At 42.7% G+C, this 22,500-nt stretch overlaps 1 protein-coding gene across 1 annotated transcript; it reads left to right on the forward strand.

The window, feature by feature from the left end:
• Positions 1–337: 337 nt before the first annotated feature.
• LOC311498673 (SPARC-related modular calcium-binding protein 1-like) lies at positions 338–21,848 on the forward strand. The gene is made up of 11 exons (XM_084559362.1): positions 338–562; positions 8,117–8,291; positions 9,704–9,937; positions 10,855–10,908; positions 12,241–12,288; positions 13,158–13,229; positions 13,712–13,901; positions 15,029–15,087; positions 15,316–15,409; positions 17,276–17,601; positions 20,754–21,848. The coding sequence occupies exons 1-10, from the start codon at positions 482–484 to the stop codon at positions 17,583–17,585; spliced, it is 1,317 nt and encodes a 438-aa protein (XP_084415488.1). The 5' UTR covers positions 338–481; the 3' UTR covers positions 17,586–17,601; positions 20,754–21,848.
• Positions 21,849–22,500: the final 652 nt, after the last annotated feature.

Genomic DNA, 22,500 nt, shown 5'->3' on the forward strand with positions numbered 1-22,500 from the left:
ATAAGAAGCTTTTTCTTTAATCACGTGGTTTAACTCAGACTGTTAGTTAAAGAGAACAATGAGAAGTCAGCGTCTGGTTTCAACCTTCTGGATTTCATGAACTGAGTTTCTTTGGCACGAGGAGACCGGAAATGGGCTGTTCGCTTTGGGAGAGGAGAAGCTCTGATCCCCGCGCGCAGAGCTCAGACCTGCTTTTGGCTTTTTACGCGCGCTGGTGCGCAACAGGAGCGACTCGTGACTATTAAACAACAACAACATCATGAGCAGCAACAGCAGCAGCAGCAGCTCCTCGGTTACTTCCGGAGTAGCGGCTCCGAGGCCGTGACCTGCGTCGGTCTTTGTTTACATCCTGTTAACGTTCACACCGGCCGTGGCTGAACGGCGCGCGCTCTGCGGAGGTTTAAAACTTATTAACGACAAGGACAAGGACAGGGAGCCGGCCGCGCGCGACCGCTGGTCCTCTTGAGTGACCGTGGCTGGAATGATGCTCGCGCTCATTTTCACCTGCCACGCGCTGCTCGTCTTCTTGCTCTCGGAGTCGGTTCAGACCGAGAGAACGGCGGTAAGACGGAACGGTGCTCCCCGTTTACCTGTTCACGACTTACCTGTTAATAACCTGTTTATCTGTTTATGACTTACATGTTCACATCTCACCTGTTCACAACTTACCTGTTAGTAACTTAAATTGGTTATAACTTAGTTTATAACTTAACCTTTTCAAAACGTAACCAATTTATAGTTTAATATGTTTATAACTTACCTGTTCACAAATTCACGTGGTCATAACTCACCTGTTTATAACTTACTTGTTCAATCTTACCTGTTCATAACTTACCTGTTTATAACGTTACCTTTTTATAACTTAATTTATAACTTAACCTTTCCAAAACTTAACCAGTTTATGACTTAACATGTTCAAACTCTCCAGTTTATGACTTACCTGTTAATAACTTTACCTGTTTATAACTTTACCGTATCACAACTTTACCAGTTTATAACTTAACTGTTTATAACTCACCTATAACTTACCTGTTCAATCTGTTCACTACTTATACTTACACTACTGGTCTTAACATCACTAACGTCATATCCTACCTGTTTATAACTATAACCTGTTTAGTTTTTATGTGACGACATCATTTTAATCCAACACAACAGTAACTTGGTTGCCTATTAGCTAATTTATTTACTACATGCTGTGTTTAGACTAAAGTTTCATGGGCTCAACTATTTTGAAACTACTTTTAATGTGTGAGGTATTGTTAACTTTACTGTTTGTTTTATAAAAGGTGAACTAATGTACAGGATACTGTCAGAGAATATGGCCCATCACTTCTTTTAAATCAAAGTTTTCTGCAGGAGACAAACTGAGCGGGAGCAAAAAAAATTCTGACTGATTAAACCTTAAACATAGATAAAGAGAATCCTTCTCAGCACGACTTCAGTCTTCATAAGAACAACTTGAATTACTTTTCAGGAATCTGGCCTCCACATCACCTGGCTCGATTAACTTCTGTTTTGTGATTGCTTTAGTCAAACTGAACAAGGTCAGAGAACAGCATGGTGTTAATTATTCTTTTTATTCTGGCCGCATCAGAGACAATATTTACTTTCAGCACAGAGGGATTAATCACTGGGTTTGATTTAGAGGTTGTCCCCGGTGTGTTTTCTGGAGGACAGAAGGGAAACACCAGCCAACAAGTCCAAACCACAAACACACACACACACACAGACGAATCACTGCCAGGTAAATATTTAACCTGCTACTCAGGGGAAACAGACAGGTGAGTGTGTGAGAGAGAGAAAGTCGTTCTGTAATATAGTTTAATGGTGTGTTCATAAAAATATCTGAGCCGTAGAAATATGATATGTTATTATTATTATAGAGACTAGAGGCACTATAAACTAAATAAATGGTCACAGGAATTGAAAGAATGAAGAAAATGGATTTTAAATTTGAGAATATAAAATATAGATTATAATACAAAAACATTTTGGAGATGCTTGTTAATGTCCTCAGATATAAAATCTTCCCTGTAGGAGAAATACAGAACAATATAATGTAATCACAACAAACACGACAATATTTACCAGTCAAGGCGGTTTTGCATCGTTTAATCTTTGTATTCTTGCCTTCTCTCTTTTAAGCTTTTTGATGAACAGGTTGTCAAGGGTCCTGCATTTAATGTCTCACTGTGCTGGGAAAATGTTCTTTTAATCTAATTGTGTGTTTAAGTGCTTCTGGGAAGCTCTGATGAAAAATATGTTAAGGTTGAAGTTTGCTGGAACTGTTGTTTACTCCACAAATCCTTCACAGAGACCTTTGGTACTGGCCTTCCTCTACATCCCTCCAGAGTCTGAGGGGTATCTGGACATTTTTGTCCTTAATGACTCAAGAGTGTAGAAAGTTTTTACACAAAAACTAATTATGCATTCAAGTCAATATGTTAGATAATCTTGGTCATAAAAACTTTAAGTAATCAAACTGGAAAAAGGTTAAAATCCTCAAAACGATTGAATTTTTTTGGTAATTTTATAAATTGTTGAAGTGGTTCAGAGATTTATGCAGAAAAAAGCAGAAAAAATATTAATCTGTTAAATTTTTATAGCAGTTTTTTGCAAGTGGACATTTTTTAACAGGGCAGACACTAAAGTCATGATTTGCATATCTGCAAGAGGTCATCGTAGGTGAGGTTGTATTGTGCTTTCTTTTGACTAACATCCCAATAGCACGAGAGATTAAGAAGATTCTTTTTATTCTGGAGACACAGATTGTACAGGTTTCCCACTGGCTCTTGAATGCACCAACATCTAATGTATGGAGCCTTTTTTTTTTTAAACATTTTGTAGTGTTCTAGATGTACTCAGTGCTGCCAGATACAGCTGATGGGTTCCATTCTGAAATCTGATCAAACACCATCAAAATATTAGATTGATATTGTGTTTAGTACTAAAATCACCCCGACTGATGATACAAATCAGTGCAGATAAAGCAGAGATATCCTGCAGCGACAACCTGGGCTAGTTTAAATCTGTCTGACGTAATTCAGTCCACTCATAGGCCCATGGTGTGCTAAATTTCTTCTAAAAAGGAGCTCATCCCAACTAGACACTTGGTGTATCCTGGGTAATGTAGTTTAAGTGCCAGTAAGAACTGCACAAAAAAGCACCTTCACGTTGTTTTTGTTTCAAATCACTCATTAAAGATAAATTAAAGGAATGCCACAATTATCCCAAACCAGCCCAGAGTTTGTTTGCCAATCCAAGTCTATATTTACCCACAAAATAAAACTAAAAACTGCCTAACTGGGCATGAAACCGCCCGATCTGGCAACCGTTGGACTTACTGCTGTAAATGGATAGAAGGAAATAGAAAACTCTGACAGCATTTAACAGCGGCCTGTCCCCAGAGAGCCTCTGACACACATTTAAAGTCTGATAGGAGCTGTAGTTACTGGATGATAACGACCAGAGACGCCTCCATGGCTCAGAGGTTAAAATACTGACCTTGATCTACAAGCTGGCTGCAGAGCTCTGCTGCTGCTCTCTCTTATTTCCTGTGCTACTGTTTGAAGACTTTCATTTAAACAGATGTCAAAAGTTTCTTCTTCTGTTGCATCTGCAGCAGATTTAGTGGAGACACATACACTGATTTGTGTATGTGTAGGTCTTCCTTGTGGTGACTCATCAGAGAATGGACATGGGCCTCTGTGGATCATCCCACAGATACTTGATCAGTTTAGGATCTAGTGAATTTGGAGGCCAGGTCAACACCTTGTGCTGTTCTTCATGCATCCTGCTGGGGATGGCTGCTGCCATCAAGGAGTGTCAGTGCTATGGGGTGGGGGTCTTAAGCAGGTCGATATTTATTAGGAAACCTGAGAAAGCTTTTAATGGCACAATTTCAACTAAGTCTCAGCAAGTTCTCTCTTCAAATGTCAGAAATCAACCAGAGAATTGAGCGTATATTTGGTAAATGTCATCAGTTAAAGTTAAAGTACATAAGATTCATTTAGACTGAGCAGCACAGTCCCCGTCTGTACACCTGCAGGAATATTAGTGTTTCTTCATCAGGAGCGTGACTGTGTGTTTGTGCGTCTGTCAGCAGTCACAGTCTGTGCTGGAGTGTGTGTGGAGGTGATGTTTGTCCACACACACACACACACACACACACACACACACACACACACACCCACACACACACACACCTTTTAATCCCCTCAGGTGTAATGTGTATATGTGTGTTAGTGCTGCTGATCAGATTCACAGCAGCTCAGTGTGCTCAGAGGCTGAACCCCGTCTCAGGCGTTAACACACCTCTCAGCAGCAGCCGCTCTGTCCCAGGCCAAACACCACATTTCACAGAGCTCAGGAGATGAGTCCGGTCCGGTCCGGTCCGGTCCGGTCCGGCCCGTGGGCTCTGGAAGGTGTGAGCCACCGGTAGACAGTGACGGCTTGTTCTCACTTTCCCCAGACTGAACTTTAACGGGGCCTAAACCCTAAAAGCCGCCGGTTGTCTCAACACTGAGGTTATTGTCGTCTACCTGACAGACAGGAAGACCAGTCCACCCAACACTCTGCACCTGGACTCCTGCCCTCCGCCCCTCCTCTGAATTCCCTCTCTTCTCTTCATTCGTTAAACCCAGACCTCCATCCCCCTCTCTACACCTCTCCTCTATTCTTCCCCTCATTCCTATTTTCATTCTTCTCTCTCTAACCTCCATCCTTTCTCCATTTTTCTCTGTTTCCTCTACTCTTCCCTCCGTTATTCTTCTCTTTCTTATTCTCTCGTAGATCTTCTCTCCTTCCAACCTTACCATTAACTTCCAATCTATTCTTGTATTTCTTCTACTTTCCATCACTCCCTTTTTTGCCTCCTTCTCTCTCTCTCTTCCATCCGTCTCTCCACTCGTTCATTCTTCCACATTCCTCCCCTCATTTCCTCTTTCCACTCCTCCCTCCACTCTCTCTGCCTTCCTTCCTCACATTTCCTCTTTTTCTTTCCACCGTCTCTGCCTTTTCTTTCTTTTCTTTCTTTGTTACCTCCTCTCGTCTTGTTTTGCGCAGATGAGTGGAAACACGTTTTCAGCTGTTGTTAATTATTGACGTCGTCAGCGGCGTGTTGTGTTCAGATTGCGCAGGAAGGATGTTGACCTTTGCTTTGATTGGCTGCAGGTTGTCAGAATAAACCACACTCCATCACTGTCATCCCTTCACAGAGACACGTTCCCATTTCAGATGCTTGTCCTTTTCAGTGGTGGTTAGCACTGATTCCTCACAGCTGCAAGAGGGTTCTGGGTTCTAATCCATGGGCCGACTGGTTCCTTTCTGTGTGGAGTTTGCATGTTCTCCCTGTGTCTGCGTGGGTTCTCTCCAGGTACTCCAGCTTCCTCCCACCGTCCAGAGACATGCTGGTTAGGTTCATTGGTGATTCTAAATTGGCCGTAGGTGTGAGTGTGAATGGTTGTCTGTCTCTCTGTGTTAGCCCTGTGATAGACTGGAGACCTGTCCAGGGTGGACTCCGCCTCTCACCTTATGACAGCTGGGATAGGCTCCAGTGGTTACAGAAAATGAATGAATGAATGAATCTCCATGGTCTGAAAAAGTCAAGAGCACAAACATCGGGTTTTAAAAAGTGGCGTTATCATAAATTTTAGTTGTCCGTGCCATTTTCTCCGTCAGGTTAAATTGAGTAAAGAGCAGGTGAGCGAGCGGTGTGAGTGGAGGGTCTTGGGGGAGGGACGGGTGAGAGAGTGATGCTTTCAGGAGCAATAGGAAAACAACACAAGCAACAGCGTTGTTTGAAACGTGCAACAATATTTCCGATTTGTTATGAGACCATGGCGGAGTAAATTAGACCCTGGTCAGCCTCTATGGTGTTAATGTTTTTAGTGGTTTTTAAAGTAGTTTACCATCTACTCACCAACAGGGATGTACACTCTTGGACTAGCAGGAGTTTCCGTGTCCCTGCTTTTGAGCCGCAGCCATGAATTATCAGTTATTCTTTAGAATCACTCATGAAGCAGGCCATGTCTTTCAGCTGCTTCTCTTTGCCTGACATTTATTATTTATATATTTATTTTATAATCATCATATAAAACAGAGAGAAAAAAAAACAGTTAATCTTTATATTTTAAAGGTTAGAATCAATAGATCATCGAGCTCTACAGTCAATGCATTAATTACTAGAGGTCACATTCACCACTCAGTTATAATAACGGTGTTGAACAAGTCACAGTGTGCTCATGTGTCTTAGAGAGAGAGAGAGAGAGAGAGAGAGCAGGATGACGGACAAAGAGGCACTGATGAAGAGTGAGGAGGAGGAGGAGGAGGCGGCTTTATATGTGATGCATATGTGTGTGTGTGTGTGTGTGTGTGTGTGTACAGAGTGTGTATAGAGTGTGTATTTACACAGAGACCTGGGTGTGTTGTCAGACTCATAGAGGAGCATGTGTTAGTCATTTAGATCATTACACTTGCCAGATTCTGCTCTTTTTCTTTTCTCGTCTCCCTTATTGTTTCTACTCATGTACCTCCCCCCTTCTCCCTTCTTCTCCTCCCTTGTCCTCCCTTGTCTTATCCCAGACTGGCTCCATGTTTCTCATTTTAAAAGATAAACCTTTTATTTATGATCAAAGATGTTCTGTTATAAAACACAGGAATGTCTGTTCTGTTCTTTTTTTTTTTTTCTTTTTTTTGAAAGGCCAAGCTGAGCATTTGGATCAGAAGATGTTGAGCTGATGTTTAAAGGTTTAATTATAAAATGGTTTCTGATTTAGGAGAGTTTATTTCTGTGAAGTACTTTATTTGTCACTGCGACCGAGCGCACCACCAGTGTGGGCCAACCTGACCCAGCGCCATGTTTTTAGTTGATGCAAACATGGGGAGAACTTGCAAACTCCACACATAAAGGCCTCTTTGTCACGGGGATTCGAACCAAGGACCTTCTTGCTGTGAGGGACCAGCACTAATCACTGTTCCACTGTGCCACTGTTTGAGGAGTTCAAGGTGTTTGGGGTTAAGAATCTCTTGTTCTAAGTTTGTGAAGACAGAATGTAGTCTGTGTTTTTTTAGTTTTCTTATTTTGATTAAAAACGTGGACCAATAAATAAAGGGTCAAAGATCTCTATCCCCTTCTCTCCTATCTTCTCCTGTTCTTTCTTTTCTTGTTACCCTGTTTCTTCTCCTACTTTTTAGTTATTCTCCATTCCCTTCTTCCTTTTTCTTCTTGTCTCCCACTCTCCTCGCTTCCTCTTCTTCCCCCTTCCCATTTTTGTTTCCTTGCCTTCCCATCCTCTACCCATCTCCTCTCCTCTTTCTCCTCTTTCTCCTCTTCTCACCTCCACCTCACTTGTTTTCATCTTAGTGCCTTAAATGTTATTTCTTAAGCACTCCTCCAAACGTCTCATGGTTGCTTCTGCTCAGATATTTTTCTTCTTCCATCTTCTCCTCAGTCTCTTTGTTGTTGTGATAGAGCAGCAACAATAATCCCTTAAAGTGCATTCAGCTAAAACTATTAAAAATTGTTGTGGAAGCAGTTTAGTGAATTACAAAAAAGAAAAACTCAGCTCCTTAAAAAGGAAATAGAAGCGTAGAGTAAAAAAAAAAGAGCTGTTGCCTAAGAATGAGCCTGCAATAACATTTTGGCAGGTTTTAATAGATTTATTCCAAAATAAACTGTCACTCTGCCAGTGAAAAAGTGAGAAAGTATTCCTGTCAGCCAGCAGCCCTCCTTCCTCCTCCCTCTTCCTCCTCCTCGTCTCACAGCTCCTGGCAGCAGTCGAGGCAGAGATGGAGACAGAGCATCACTCTGCGGGGAAGATGTTTCCATCCTCAATTAGTTTATCCACTCATTAGTTGAAAGATTGGAGGCCTTACAGATAAAAATGGCAGGACAAGCTTTCTGTCTTGACTCGGCCGTCCTGAAGTATCAGATGTGTTGACTGTTTAAAGCCTCTCCCACTCTCTTAATCAACTCTGCTCTTCATTTATTTTTATTTTTTCCAGCTGTGAATTTGAATGAACGTCTGACAGACTAGTGTCCAGTTTACCTCCGCAGTCAACCGTAACAACATAGAGGATATAAAAGTTTGCTTGTGTTTGCTTGTGTTTGCAGCCTTTCCTCATCACGGAGAACATGTGGCCCCAGGGCTGTGTCCTGGACTGCCAGAGGGGGCGCCACCGAGCCGTGTGCGGCAGCAACGGCAGGTTGTACAAATCGCTGTGTGCCTTCCAGAGAGCCCAGTGCATCAACACACAGCTACGCCTCACCCCACGGGCACACTGCTCAGGTACCCAGCTGGTCGGCTACCCACGTCCACAACCTGCTGATAAGTTCTCCCATGATGCTCTTGTTGCACACATTTTATTTATATTTTAGAGCGCCAAAACATCGCACTCTCAGCTCTGCCATAAATACCGTCTCTCGCATGGTGCATTCACTGACATTAAGGACAAAAAAAAAAACACACTCTACAACCAACAGCTGAACATAAACACATGAGCTTATCGATACTGTGCTCTGCAGATATGTATAGTCTACATAAATCTGCACTCAATAGTGTTTAATAGTACTCCACAGCTTGTTGTTAGATGGGATAGTGTAGCAGGTATTTCTCTGCAGCTAAAGGTCCAATAACTTTATCAAATAGTCGATGTGCAGCCTCCTTCTCTCTGTTACCACAGGACGTTTGGTGAAGTTGTTAACTGACTGCTGTACAGAGGATTTGGACCGTTCCTCTGCTAGCGTTAGTGGGTGTCTTTTCAGATGCAGTGCAGAAGTGCTTCAGTTTTATTTCAGGACTGACATGTCATGGTAGAATGGACATTTTTAGTGAAGTATTTCCACACACTTGATGAACCGCTGCTAGTTTGCTGCAACGGACCACTGGACTCCTCACCTGTCTTCTTGGAGGCGTCCATGTTGTTATTGTCACGTGATCGATGATTAGTTAGTAGAGATGATGCTTAAAGTGTCATGTCAGCAATGAAAGTCAGTGATTATGCCTTTTAAATAATTGTCCCAAAATGTCTAACCAGCAGCTTAAACTGAACTGATTAATGATGAAAAAGAAAGTTGACAAAACAGCAACGTCAAGCAACAGTACAAGACACAGCAACCCAGCTGATATTATGGTATTATGTTCCTCCATCACTGTCCTCTTGGTTTTCTTCTTCTCTGCCGTGGTGTCCATACGGAGAACACTCTTCTTATTTTTTTTTTGGTGTTGTTGCCAGTAGTAACCAGTGTCAAGGTGATGTCCGTAGCCTTCAGACTTGAACCTAGTGGTCTGTGGAGGTTTTAGGTTCTTATTCGTGCTGGATCGAACCCCATCGTCTCGAGTTAAAAGGACGTCATGTCAAAACAACCATCCAAGGGGAATAAAAGAGGAGCAACATGAATTTGAAGCTGTTACGTTAATGTGAAATAGTTTCGTAATGTTGCTTTAAAGGAGCTCATACCATGAGTCTGAGCTCGTTTTCAGAACTAAACGTTGTGTATTTACTTTAGTTTCCCCGTATTTCATCAGATTTAAATCTGTGATGTTGTCAGCATCAGCTCCATCAGTGGGATGTTCATTTCCAGTTTAATTTTATTTATATGGCATCAATAAGAATACAAACTGTCTGGGGACGCTTTACAGAACCTGTCCTGAAACCGCTAGAGCAAGAACCTTAAGCTCATATTACCTCTTCTCTTTAGATCCCATGCAGACAAAGTGCCAGCTGGTCAGGGCTCAGGGCCTGGAGGCCAGAGCCCACAGCAGGGGCAGCCATGTTACTTCTGCAGCCACCATCTTTGTGCCAGAGTGCAGTCCTGACGGTCACTTCATGCCGGTGCAGTGCCATAACCAGACGGGATACTGCTGGTGCTCCATGCCTGATGGAAAACCTGTCAGTGGTACCACCGTCCTCCATCTGATCCCCAACTGCACAGGTCAGACCTGCTTTATACACTCATCAGATAGACTGCACGGAAACATTCACTTCATTTGACAAATTTTGAGAAGTTACACTGATCAGCCACAACATTAAAACCACTGACAGGAGAAGTAAATATCATTGACCATCTTGTGACAGTTCAATGTTCTGCTGGGAAACTTTTAGACCTGGCATTCATTGGTGTGGATGTTGCTTAGACATGTAGCACCCACCTAGACCAGACCAGGCTAGCAATGCCACTCCTTGATGGCAGCAGCCATCCCCAGCAGGATGCAGCCTGACACAGACACACACACAAAAACACTTTAGGAACAACTAAAAAAAAACAAAAAAAAACATGAAGAACAGCACAAGGTGTTGACCTGGCCTCCAGATTCACTAGATCCCAAACTGATCAAGTATCTGTGGGATGATCCACAGAGGCCCCTCCCCTCAAAGGCCCCACCCGCTAACAACATTGTGTTGCCAGACACCACAGGACACCCTCAGAAGGCCCATGTCCATTCTGTGATGAGTCACCACAAGGGAGACCTGCACAATATTAAGAAGGTGGTCATCATGTTATGCCTGATCGGTGTACTACCAATACTGATCTACTCGTGCTATCAGACACATTTCCAACAAACCCTTTGCTTCCTGTTGCAAACAGAATCATTGGGTTTGATTCATCTACAGAATAGAAAAGGATCCCAGTTTTCAAACCTGTAAAATATACAGTAAAAGTCTCCTTGATGTTAATTATTTCTCAGAAGTGACCTTTAATCGTCTAGAGAAATTTGCTCAACTATTCTCCTGTAGCTGTTCAGCAGCATCTTGCAGGGCAAACATCTGCATTCCTTAAATCACATCTGAATGTAGTTTAGAGTATTTTCCGCTCTGAGGTGTTGAATCTCACCATGTCATTTCAAACAGATCACGTCACCGCGTTGGCTCAGACCACAGACGCAGATTCAGCTCTGATCGAAGGTAAGAAGAGTTCAGCGTTCATTAAAATGTATTTAACGCAGTATATATACACATCTCTGTTTACTGAAGGTTAGCTCTCTTATTAGTTTCTCCTCTGTGTTTTCCTTTCTGCCTTTTCTTGGCGTAGCACTCTGGTTGTTTCTCTGCCAGACACATCTGTAGGGACCTGAACATTCACAGAGCTCTTCACATGCCAAGACTCCACAAACTGTCTAATACTCCCTCTGTTCAGATTTCAGACTTAAATACAGACAACATAGACATAATATAAAAACTGACTATATAGAAGTAAACCTACAGTAGTTTACCGCATCCTCTATGTGATGCTGCACAAAAATCTGAACATTTTTCCAGACTGGACTTAGTTTTAATTACCCTGCACACTTTGGTCCATCTGTACTAGAATAAATCAGATGCTGCAGTAAAGCATAGACTGTATATAAATATGGACAACACAGCACTGCTTCCTTGCATTGGCCAAAATGCCGCAATTTTCCAGGGAATACAGCTGGCGCCATCTTGCGAGTTTGATCAGTACGGTTGGAGGGTGGAGCCACACTGGGCCACGATATCGATGCCCCGCCCACACTTCCTCCAGACTCACTCGCGTTTTCGTTTAATTAATGCTACGCTCTGATCTACCTCCAGCAGCTACAAGAAAATGTTGGATTATACACTGTACTTATTTTTAAAACTCTCACATGCTCACGGACCGCTTTACAGAGCGGTTGGCATGGCAACTGGTAGCCGCCATTATGTCACATCCTGTTTCTATAGCGCCAAATAACTAATTAAAACAAAACTCATCCAAAACGACTTAAAATGACAGGAACCATCCTTGAAAGAAATGTATTTGACGTGTATTTTAGTGTTTTAGTTTGGCCCAAGTCCCGCCCACTAACATGGAGGGGTGGAGCTTATGACCTATACTGCAGCCAGCCACCAGGGGGCGCTCTACTTGCTTTCCATGTTTACACTGTCCATGATTAAATCCATTCTTTCCAGACCAAACTCTGCTTTTATAAGCCTTAATAGTAGAGTTTTAGTCTATCAGACATAGTCGTGGAGGTTTCTAAAGGTTGTTTGAGTCTGTCTGAGGTTTTTCAGTACCTCTTGTCCATAAAGACAAAACACCACAACACAATCCAGGATGGCAAATAGAAACGTAACACTTCCTGCTTACATTTCCAACATTTATTGCGTCGGTTATGTCTTTTTTAAAACAAATCCTGGTGTGTAAAATAATATTTACGTGCCTTTTTTTTAACCACATTATTCTTTTCACATATTCAGGTTTCGCAGGTTTCTTTACTCTCTTTTCTTATGTTCCAGGTGAAGCTGATGATCCTGCGCCTACGATGGACTCCAGAAAACCTACAGGTGATAAACACAACCTTCTACAATGAGGCTCCTGTGTTTAATAAAGAATCCGTAAACCATGTGTCTATAGTGTTGAGCCTACAGAGAAGCATCACCTGAATCTGCAGCTCCCATCGGCCTCACAGAGCCTCATAGAGGTGAAGTCCTGCTACAGCTTCACTGTTTTGGTTTATTCTCACCGTTAGAGGCTGACGGCTGAACACAGTGGAGCATTTAGCAGCTGAAGAGACAGATCCTGGACTCGGTTCAGACTAAAAACAGAGCTACGTTAAATTTGTGTTCGTGAAGTGGCCAAAAATAGCACCGCTAATTAATGCTCTTTAACTGCTGGCCCTGTGAACACACTGAGTACCTGTTCACACCTGGCACTGAGGACACACTGAAATCTGATCTCCTGGACCATGGTCGGAGGTTGTCTGGACCGCCTGCGACCACTTTCTTTTAGGAGTGAGGGAACATAAATGTGTCCTGGACCAGCGTGCATTTTATCTTGCTTGGGACATTTTCGAGTATTTCAAATGATCGCAAAGCAAAAATGTCCTCAAGCAGCTGAAGAGAAAACACACAGAGACTATTGTGGATGATGGACTCCCAGAAAAGGCTAAAACACTTCATGCTTTGGGGCTTCTGTTGCCTCAGCAGGTCACACTTCCCTGTCTGCAGGAATGTATGGAGAAAGTGTAGAGAGAAATCGAAGCAGTCATTTTATATTTTTATGTCTTTCTTGTGCATTGGTTTGTTTCTGTGGCCCACAGGTGCTGAGGGAAGTTTCTTATTCTTTTTATTTGTCCTCCCTGTCCTCCACTCTCTTCTATAAAATATCTTAACAAGCAGAAATACTCTAAAATTTATATTGTCTCCTGCTTCAGAGCTGACAGCTCCTCCTCTCTTGATTACCATCCTGATGAACTCCGAGCCCAAAGCGAACCGCCGACCCACTGGTGAGAGTTAACCCAATTTAATCACCTTATTTTTTTGTTTAGATCTGTATTAAATGTACCTTGAAGGGACATTTTTAAGTTTCTATTACTCCTATCAATGTCTCAGAAAGCTCCCTGCTCGGTTCACATCGACACTAAACACAGATGAGTTTGGTTCTTGTTGAGAGAACTGAACTTTAAAGCTGAAACTGACGTTCAGACAACTCGTGTCTTTATCTGTATCTGCTCATTTGTTTCTGCCTTTGACTGTAATAATGTCTCTGTTTTACTGATGAACCGAGCTCCTCCTGATTTCCCAAACTATGATTTGGGCTGAGTTCATAATAACAGAACTTGGGGCTGTAAAAAAACTGAATGGTGCTAAAAGGGAGATCTACACAACATTAGGAAGGTGGTCATAATGTTATGCCTGATTGGTGCTGTAATAATACTGAGTTTCTCTCTCTCTCTCTCTGTATATATATATGTGTGTGTGTGAACAGACAGTCCTCAGACATGTGAGCGTGAGCGAGCCCTGCTCTCTCAGACCCGTTCCACCTGGAGAGAGGCGCGTTTCCTCCCAGAATGCACTGCAGACGGTCGCTACAGCCCCGTACAGTGTCACACTGGTACAGGTTACTGCTGGTGTGTCAGGGTGGAGAGCGGCCGGCCGCTACCTTCGACTGCTGCATGGTATTTAGTTCATTTCTTTCATTTTCCCTGCTCCCCCTCGCTCCTTCCATCCTCTCTGGATCCGACTGGGCCATAAAGGAGCAGAAGGTCGGCCCGTTCTGTTCTCCAGGGATTTTTATCTCCGTTGTTTCTGCTCAGCTGTTCATAAACTCCTCAGAGGTCCATGTTTTCTTCTCATGGTTTCAAACTCCCTGAGGCCTAATCATTTTCCACTATACCACTATAGCAGGCTCTATTTTTCTTTTTTTTTTTTTAATATTTCATCGTGCCATTTACAAAGAAATTACTTTTTACTTATTAAATAATGAATTTATGTTAGATGGAGACATTTTTACCAGTGTAGCATGAAATAAACACGAGAACATATCTACAGTGGAATCATTCCCACCAGCACTACAGCCCTGTCTGTAGATTATGTATGCTGTACATAAACTTTTAGTACTCAATATAATATAACGGTAAGAAGATAAGTGTTAAACAGTTATAACTTCTTATTTTATTGCTTATGAAACTGTCAAATCTCCAGCATCTCTTGTTTAGACTTTCAGCTTGTGGACTTTGTTGGAGTCATTATTGATGAAGGCTGGAAACCGTCAATAAATACTTTTATTTTCTTACGACTAACAACAAATCCTAGTCCTGATCTGAGCCCATGATGATCCCGAGCGTGAACAACAACAATAATCAGCTCTGGAGGATGTAGTTTGTGGTGACAGAGCTGCAAAAATAAGAGTTTTATTTCAGTAAAATACTTTACTTCTGTAATTCACTATGAAACTTGTCAAGTTCTAAGTGTACTTGCATAATTGGTATTGATAAACGCCCTTGCACAGCCACTGGAAGGCCAGAGGAGGTGCAGAAGTCACAATATATATGAGATGTTTCCAGTAATTATGCAGGTTTTCTTTGATTATCTTATATATTATATTATATTATATTATATTATATTACCGTGGGAAATTCAGTATCCAGTAGCATCATCCAAAGAGGTATGACAGTCAGTAAAAGGCTAAAAATAAGAAATATAGTGAGGTAGAAATGTATATTGAGAATATACATGAAGTATATATGAAATAAAAGAGTCCAATGGTGTTTAATTAACCGTTGCCCATTCTGCCTCTTTACAGGAAACGTATCCCAGACTGCACTGGGGCAGACACGAGGTACCCAGAGAAACCTCTTCCAGGTAAATGACAGTATCACAGTGTAATTGCAATTATTCCATAGTAGTTTGTTTCTCTTTTCAGTATAGAAAACCATCTGAATCATCTCTGTCTGTAATGGAAATATCTCATCCTGTTTATTTAAAATGTATAAAAGTAATTCCTGACAGTTGATAGAGTCTGTATCAGTCGCCTGTCGTCCTGTAGAGAGACCAAAGACCAAAGACTCTGCTTTTATTCTGCTCCCACAGGATGTCCCGGACCCAGAAAGAAGCAGTTTCTACAGAGTCTGATCAGAGCTCTACAGCTGGAAGCAGAGCATGCTGGGAGTCTGAGTCACTACCTGTAAGTCTGTAAAGAAGAGGGAGGTGGGACGGAAAAGAAAAGAGGGATGATGGATGGATGGATGGATAGATAGATAGACAGATAGATAGATAGATAGATAGATAGATGAATAGATGGATGGATGATAGATAGACGGATGGATGGATGGTTGGATGGATGGATGGATGAATAGACGATAGATAGATAGATGGATAGATGGATGGACGGATGGACGGATGGACGGATGGACGATAGATGATGGACGGATGGATGGACGGATGGATGGATGGATGATAGATGAATGATTAGATAGATGATGGATGGATGGATGGATGGATGGACGGATAGACGGACGGACTGATGGACGGATGGGATGGATAGGTGGGTGGATGGATGGATGGATGGATGGATGGATGGATGGATAGATAGATAGATAGATAGATAGATAGATAGATAGATAGATAGATAGATGGTTGAATGGATGGATGGATGGATAGACGGATGGATGATAGATGACAGATGGATGGATGGATGGATGATTAGTTAGATGATGGATGGATAGATGGGAAGATGGATGGATGGATGGACGGATAGACGGACGGACTGATGGATGGATGGATGGATGGATAGATGGATGGATAGATAGGTGGGTGGATGGATGGATAGATGGATGGATGAATGGATGGATGGACGGACTGATGGATGGATGGATGGATGGATTAATCCCAAACTATGATATTTCCCTGTTGCAGCAGCTCTGTACAGACACTCAGCGTATCAAACATAATATATAACAAATGTGGGACTAAACCTTGTGTTAGATTTGGCAGTAACATTAAGTCCAGTCCAGAGTTATCTGTCACACACAGTTGTACAGACTGATGGCTGGAGGCAGGAAAGATTTCAGTTTGTCTGAGCAGGAAGGAGGAGAGAGGACGAGAGCAGCAGATAGATTCATACATCTGGATAAAACATGCATGCAGCATATAGACATGATGTGACCGGTCTGTCATCACTGCTGCAGACTGTGTAGGAGGACAGTGGTGGTGACATTTAAAAATATAAAATCTAGTGTGGGTAGAGACATCAGATCAGATCAGATCAGAGAATCATTTGTTTTTTAACTCTGCAAACATTCTCAGACTCATTTATCTTCATTTTCTGATCCTCCTATAGTTGATTACGGCACATTATTACCACGGCTGCTTAACATATCATAAAACATAATACAGGAAGCTGCTGATTCTCTTCAAATCAAGATAAATTGTTGCCTTGAATGTATGACTTGTTGGATTCTTCCTCAGAAACAGGAAATGAAAACCAGGGCTCTGTGACCAGCTGATCTCATACCTGATGAACCGACGGAGGAAAACAACGACTCCATCTGTTTCTCTGCGTTTGACAATCAGTGCTTTCACCGCTTGGCTCCTTTTTTCCGTCACATCTCTCACTTCATGTTCATGACTTCCTGTTTTAATCTCATTATCATTCCTCTGAATACTCACTCTCATGGTTAAATGAGCTCCAGGTTTGTCGGAGTTTCAGTCTGACGCTGTAACTGATAAGAGGAGGCGAGGAGCCATCTGGTGATTTTGTTTTCCAGCGCGCTGCCTCGTCCGTGTGAAATGAGATGTTTATTGAGCTCTGCAGGAATAGAAGTGTTTTTTTTAATGTCGGTGTGAACGCTCAGGAACACTTTGTCAAACCAAGACAGTGCCTCTGTAAACAGTGTTCTCACTTTAAACTGCTGATGTGGAGGTTTTTATCAGGTTTGTTCCAAAAAGGCTGAACACATAATGATCATCTGTCTCCTCTTCCAGCTTAGAAACGTTTCCGTCGCAGGTATTTCTAGTTTTGCTCATGCTTTGTTACATTTCTTTCAACCAGAGCCTCAAACACTCCATCCTCTGCCTCTCCTCCTTCATCATCCTCCTCCTCCTCCCTGGACGCTGCTCCGTCTGCTGCTCCCGAGGCCGAGGAGTCCTCCAGGCCGGAGGCGGTGTTGCTCTATCACTTCGGTCAGCTGGACGTGGACTTCAGCGGGGTGCTTAGCGAGCGCGAGGCTCGACCTCTCCGTCAGTTCCTGCGGCGAAGGCTGAAGCCGCGGCGGTGTGCCAAGAAGTTTTCCCAGTACTGTGACAGGGACGGAGACCGAGGCCTGACGCTGGAGGAGCTGAGGGTCTGCCTGGGCCTCTGAGATGAGCTGCACCCAGGTGTGTAAAATCTGAATCACTATTTGATCAAGCAGCAGTATGTAGCGACACCCTAAATTTAAAATAGACATTTTTCTACATTAAACACACTTCACGGATCTGGAAGGAACCTGGAGGAACGTGTTTCTGCTGCTGGAGTTGATCTGAGCAGACGTCAGCACCCGTGCTGTGAATGAACCACCTGCTCAGAGCCAATCGACCAGTTAACCTGATTCAGAGCAGGTGCAGCCGCTGGCAGACGGAGCGGCAACCAAGACCCTGCTCTGCCTCCAGCTGGTGCTCAGACCAAATCTGTTCATGCTACAGAAACTCATTTGTCTTGTTGGACACGTTGATGAAGCGATTGATATACCTTCTCTTTTTGTCTTTCATGTAGTCCTGTTACATTTTTCCAGTTGTTTTCATGTTTTTTATGTTACTTAGTTACTTAGGCATGTAGCACCCACCTGGACCAGACCAGGCACCCCCCCACCCCATAGCAATGACACTCCTTGATGGCAGCAGCCATCCCCAGCAGGATGCAGCCTGACACAGACACACACACAAAAACACTTTAGGAACAACTAAAAAAAAAACACATGAAGAACAGCACAAGGTGTTGACCTGGCCTCCAAATTCACTAGATCCCAAACTGATCAAGTATCTGTGGGATGATCCACAGAGGCCCCTCCTCTCAAAGGCCCGAACCAACCTCCTCTCCTGTGTGTGTTTTCTGGTGGAGGTTGATCCGGAGTCTCTCTATTGGGAACTGATTATGCTCCAGCAAAGATCTGCAGGGTCAATCAGATCTTTCAGAGTGGGTTTTAGGTGGCGATGGACAGAAGTCTTGAATTAGTTTACAGCTAGACGGTTACTGGTGGAGGCGTTCTCTCGACTAACGGCTGAAGTTCCAACTTGTGTGCACAATTTCCACAAGTTGAATGTGAAGACAGCAGCTGATTGTGATTTTAAGTGCATGAACATTTTCTACTGTAGGCTGATGATAATTTTGCCAGTTTAATTTCTAAGCGTACATATAGTGGAGTCACGTTGCCTAAAAGCGTCTTTTTCCTCCTCGTCAGGTTGTTGTTGTTTTTTTCCCCCGTCGATCCCAGGAGAGCCGGGCGATTCGGGCCGGCCGCCAGACAAATTACACCAACCGATGTCTGAGAGTTTATGTTACCTTGGGTGAAGTCAAAACAAACGTGCGCCGCGGTAGAAAGACCCGCTTGTCATCGAGCCATCAGTCACAGCTCGGCCGTGACACCGGCTCACTAATCAGGCCTCAGCAGACGGCCGTGACAGCTCCACGGCAACATGAGTCTTATTAAGAGCCCGTTAAGGTCCCTCTCTTACTATCTGGACAAAGAGTCTTTTTCTACGTCGGTATTTACTCCATTTCTGTTGACATTCACAAAACAAAATATGTGGCTGGTGTACGGGGCAGTTACAGTACATCCCAGATCCCCCCCGACCTCCATGAAACACTCCATTATACAGAGCAGAGACATGGAGGAAAGAACATTTTATTTACTAGATGTGTTTATAATGCAGCTCACAAGAAAACACAACAGAAACGTTCATATTTTATCCTAGAAGACATTTTACACACACGACTATTAAAGCAACTACAACGACACTAAAGCCCTGCAGCATTTAAAATCTAAACTGAAACTTTTAACTGTATTTTCTTAAGTTTGACATTATAATTTAGTTGATAAATTAAGCATTTTAGAGAGGACTCTTTTTCTTTTTTGTTGTCAAGCTTTGCTGCGTGTTTTACCTTATAGTTGTTATGTACATATCCAAAACTAATATTACAAGAATTTAGTTATTTAGAATTTAGTATTTGAGGTCAAATGTTTTGCTTTAATATCCAAGATTTTATTAAAGCAATTACAACAGCAGTTGGCAGTTTAACCCTGAAGCATTTGAAACGCAAATTTAAATCTCACTTTTTTCTTTTTTTTTTAGTTATAAATGAAGTATTTTAAAATAGAATAGAATAGAACTTTATTGTCCACCGAGGTGGAAAATTGTCTACACAGAAGACAGACTGTGCTAAAATACAAAAGATGACACATGTACAGGCACACAGTATTGCATGGACACAATAATAAATACGATAAGGTGGTGAAATAACAGTTCAGATGACGATATGTGTATTGGTGGGGCTTTATAGCGCCTCCCAGTTTCCTCCCCGTCCTCTCAGTATAAATGTGGGTCAGAGACATTTGGGATTTTCCCACAATTTCACTTGCCATCATTGTCACGATCCCATTTAATTTGTTCTTGCAGCTTAAGTGACCCAACCAAGCAGAGACATGAAATGTTAGGGCACTCTCTATATGTGCAGTGTACACAAATGTATCTGACAGTCCAGAACGGAGCCAAGGTTTTTAAAAGTTTCCACAGTTTCAACAAGTTGACCAGATAACTGGTGTCTTGGCTTTCCTTGCCTGTTTTCCACCTCCATTCATGTGTTCAATACTTTTTCCCTGCGTCATTCCATTTTTTAACACGTAATATGGACATCTAAGGTTTGATTTATTTGCATCATTTATTTATGTATTTGACAGGGACAGTGCACATTAATGAACATCTATTCAGACAGCAACAGACGTGTGGGTTGCATGGGTTGTTACCGACATCTGGTGAAACTTTCACGTCAGTAGCACCTTTAGAAATATATTTACCCGCTGTATTCAAAATGTATTTATTACATAGAAATCATATTCAAGGTGTATGACAAGTACACTTTTGACGGAGCAGGGGAATAAAGTCTGAACATGAGGGAACAGATTATTAGATTCTGAATTTACAGGTTTATTTCTGATAACACACGTGTACAGCATGCTCCTAAAGGTTGTTTTTTTATTTATTTTTTTGCTTTCTGATTAAAAGTAGGAAGAGGAGGGGAGAGCAGAGATAGAAGAGTGGTCCAGGCGAGCAGGAACATGAAGGAGGCAGACAGAAAGGGGAAAAGGAGACAGATAAGAAGGACCCGTGTGGTTTGGAGCTGCTGATATAATTCACAGATTGAGGCGACGTTGCTGCAGAGAAGCAGGAGGGACATTAAACTAACATGTGTCTGGTAGAGATAGCAGAGACCTCCACAGAGAGAGTTTGAATGAGGCTTTAAATGTGGGTTTTCGTTCTTTGCTCTCTTTCAGAGTCACATAACCTCGGACCAGACTGAGGCTGCCTCCTCTCCGACCTCCTTGCATCCACAACTTCACCCAGCACCGATTAAAAGACACAAATGTCCTCTGTTGTCTTCAGTGTCATTTGAACAGCTTCCAGCTTCAGTGAAGGTCTGGTAGTTCACGCTCTGATTTAATCCAGGATCCATCTGCCCTCACCCTCTCCTCTCTTTTCTTAATCTTGCATCTTTTCTGAATGAACCCAAGCGTCCTCCCTCCCTTCCTTCGGCTCTTTTCACATGTCTTGTCCTCTCCAAGCAGACCTCCTTTGTGTGCATGCTTTGCATCCCGACCGTTCAATAAGGAGACATCGCTTGGAAGCAAAAAGTGAAATTTATTGAAGTAACTAAGAAGAGCTTTGGAGGCGTTGTAGAGACCTGAGGGACAAATGACCTCCTAAACCTGTCCATGGAGTAGGGCGGAGACAGCAGCCTGTCACTGAACGAGCTGTCTGACTATGGTGTCCTGTAGAGGGTGGTGGACATTGTTCATGATGGACCAGAGATTGTTCAAGGTCCTTCCATCTGCCACAGATGTCAGGGACTCCAGCTCTGTCCCTAGCACAGAAACTTCCTCCTTCTCGTCATCCTTTATTTTTTTTATTCTTTATACTTTGCTTCCTGACAGTTCAATAAGGAGACATCATTTAGAAGCAAAAAGTAAAATTTTGGTGGTTAGACTCTGATGGGAAGCGACATCTCAGAGCAGAGTCCCAGATGAAGGCAGCAGATAGAGATGGGGGGAGGTTAGACGCCGCCGGTGGTGGTTTGTTTTGGTCCAAGATGAGGAGGAGGCCTGCACCACAGACGGTCTTAGAGGTGGAGTGAATGAATTTAGAGAAGAGGAGTGATGTTAAGACTGAGAATGTCCTGACTGGACAGCGTGGGACAGAGGAACAGTAGAGGAAGAGAGACGACGTGTGAACAGATCTTCCTCAGCTTCATCACATTAATATTGACATTTTTATATACACTGCATTTTATTAGACGACGTTTCATTTTACAGCTCTTAACTGAGAGAAAGAGCCGCGATGGCGTCCAGATGTTTGTGACTGTGATCTCAATAAAATGATGTTTTCTCCTTTTCATTCATCTCAGGAGTCTCATTGTGAGCATCGTTTGTCTCCAACGGTAACAGTCAGAGGATGGAAGGCCGCCGGTTGCCACAGCAACGGCTACTCTAAACAAATCAACGGGAAACGATAGAGCAGCAGCAGGTCTCATAACAGCCAAGTAAGCCTTATTTCCCAGGGTGCCTCAGCTCTCGTCCGAGCGCATTGCCGCAGCTAAATGCGATTGGACGGGATGTTAAACAAGGAAGCTGCTGCAGGACACGGCCATGCGTCCACTCTGATTTCTCTTCTTCTGTGGTGTCAGACCGAGCCCCGGAGGGCCAACATGACAGCGTGACGAGTGTTTACCGTCACAAAGCTGCGGTTTCTCCCCGAGGGCCGAGTGAACGTGGCAGACGTGGAGCCTCGTCCGGTCTGTCACCGTCTGCTTAGCTGACCCTGAAGGTCAAAGGTCACACACTAACTGGGTCAGTGTGTGATGTTTTAAAATGAACCAAAGAAATGAGAAAGGATGACGATTAAACACTTAGACAGACTTTATTGATCCATAAGGGAAATATAATACAATAAAATAGTAAAAAAAAAAAAAAAGAAATATAAAATAAAAAATAATAAGAAGAAATAAAATAAATAAAAATACACTAA

The sequence above is a fragment of the Chelon labrosus genome (genome assembly GCF_963514085.1).
Source record: "Chelon labrosus genome assembly, chromosome: 13".
Lineage (NCBI taxonomy): Eukaryota > Metazoa > Chordata > Actinopteri > Mugiliformes > Mugilidae > Chelon > Chelon labrosus.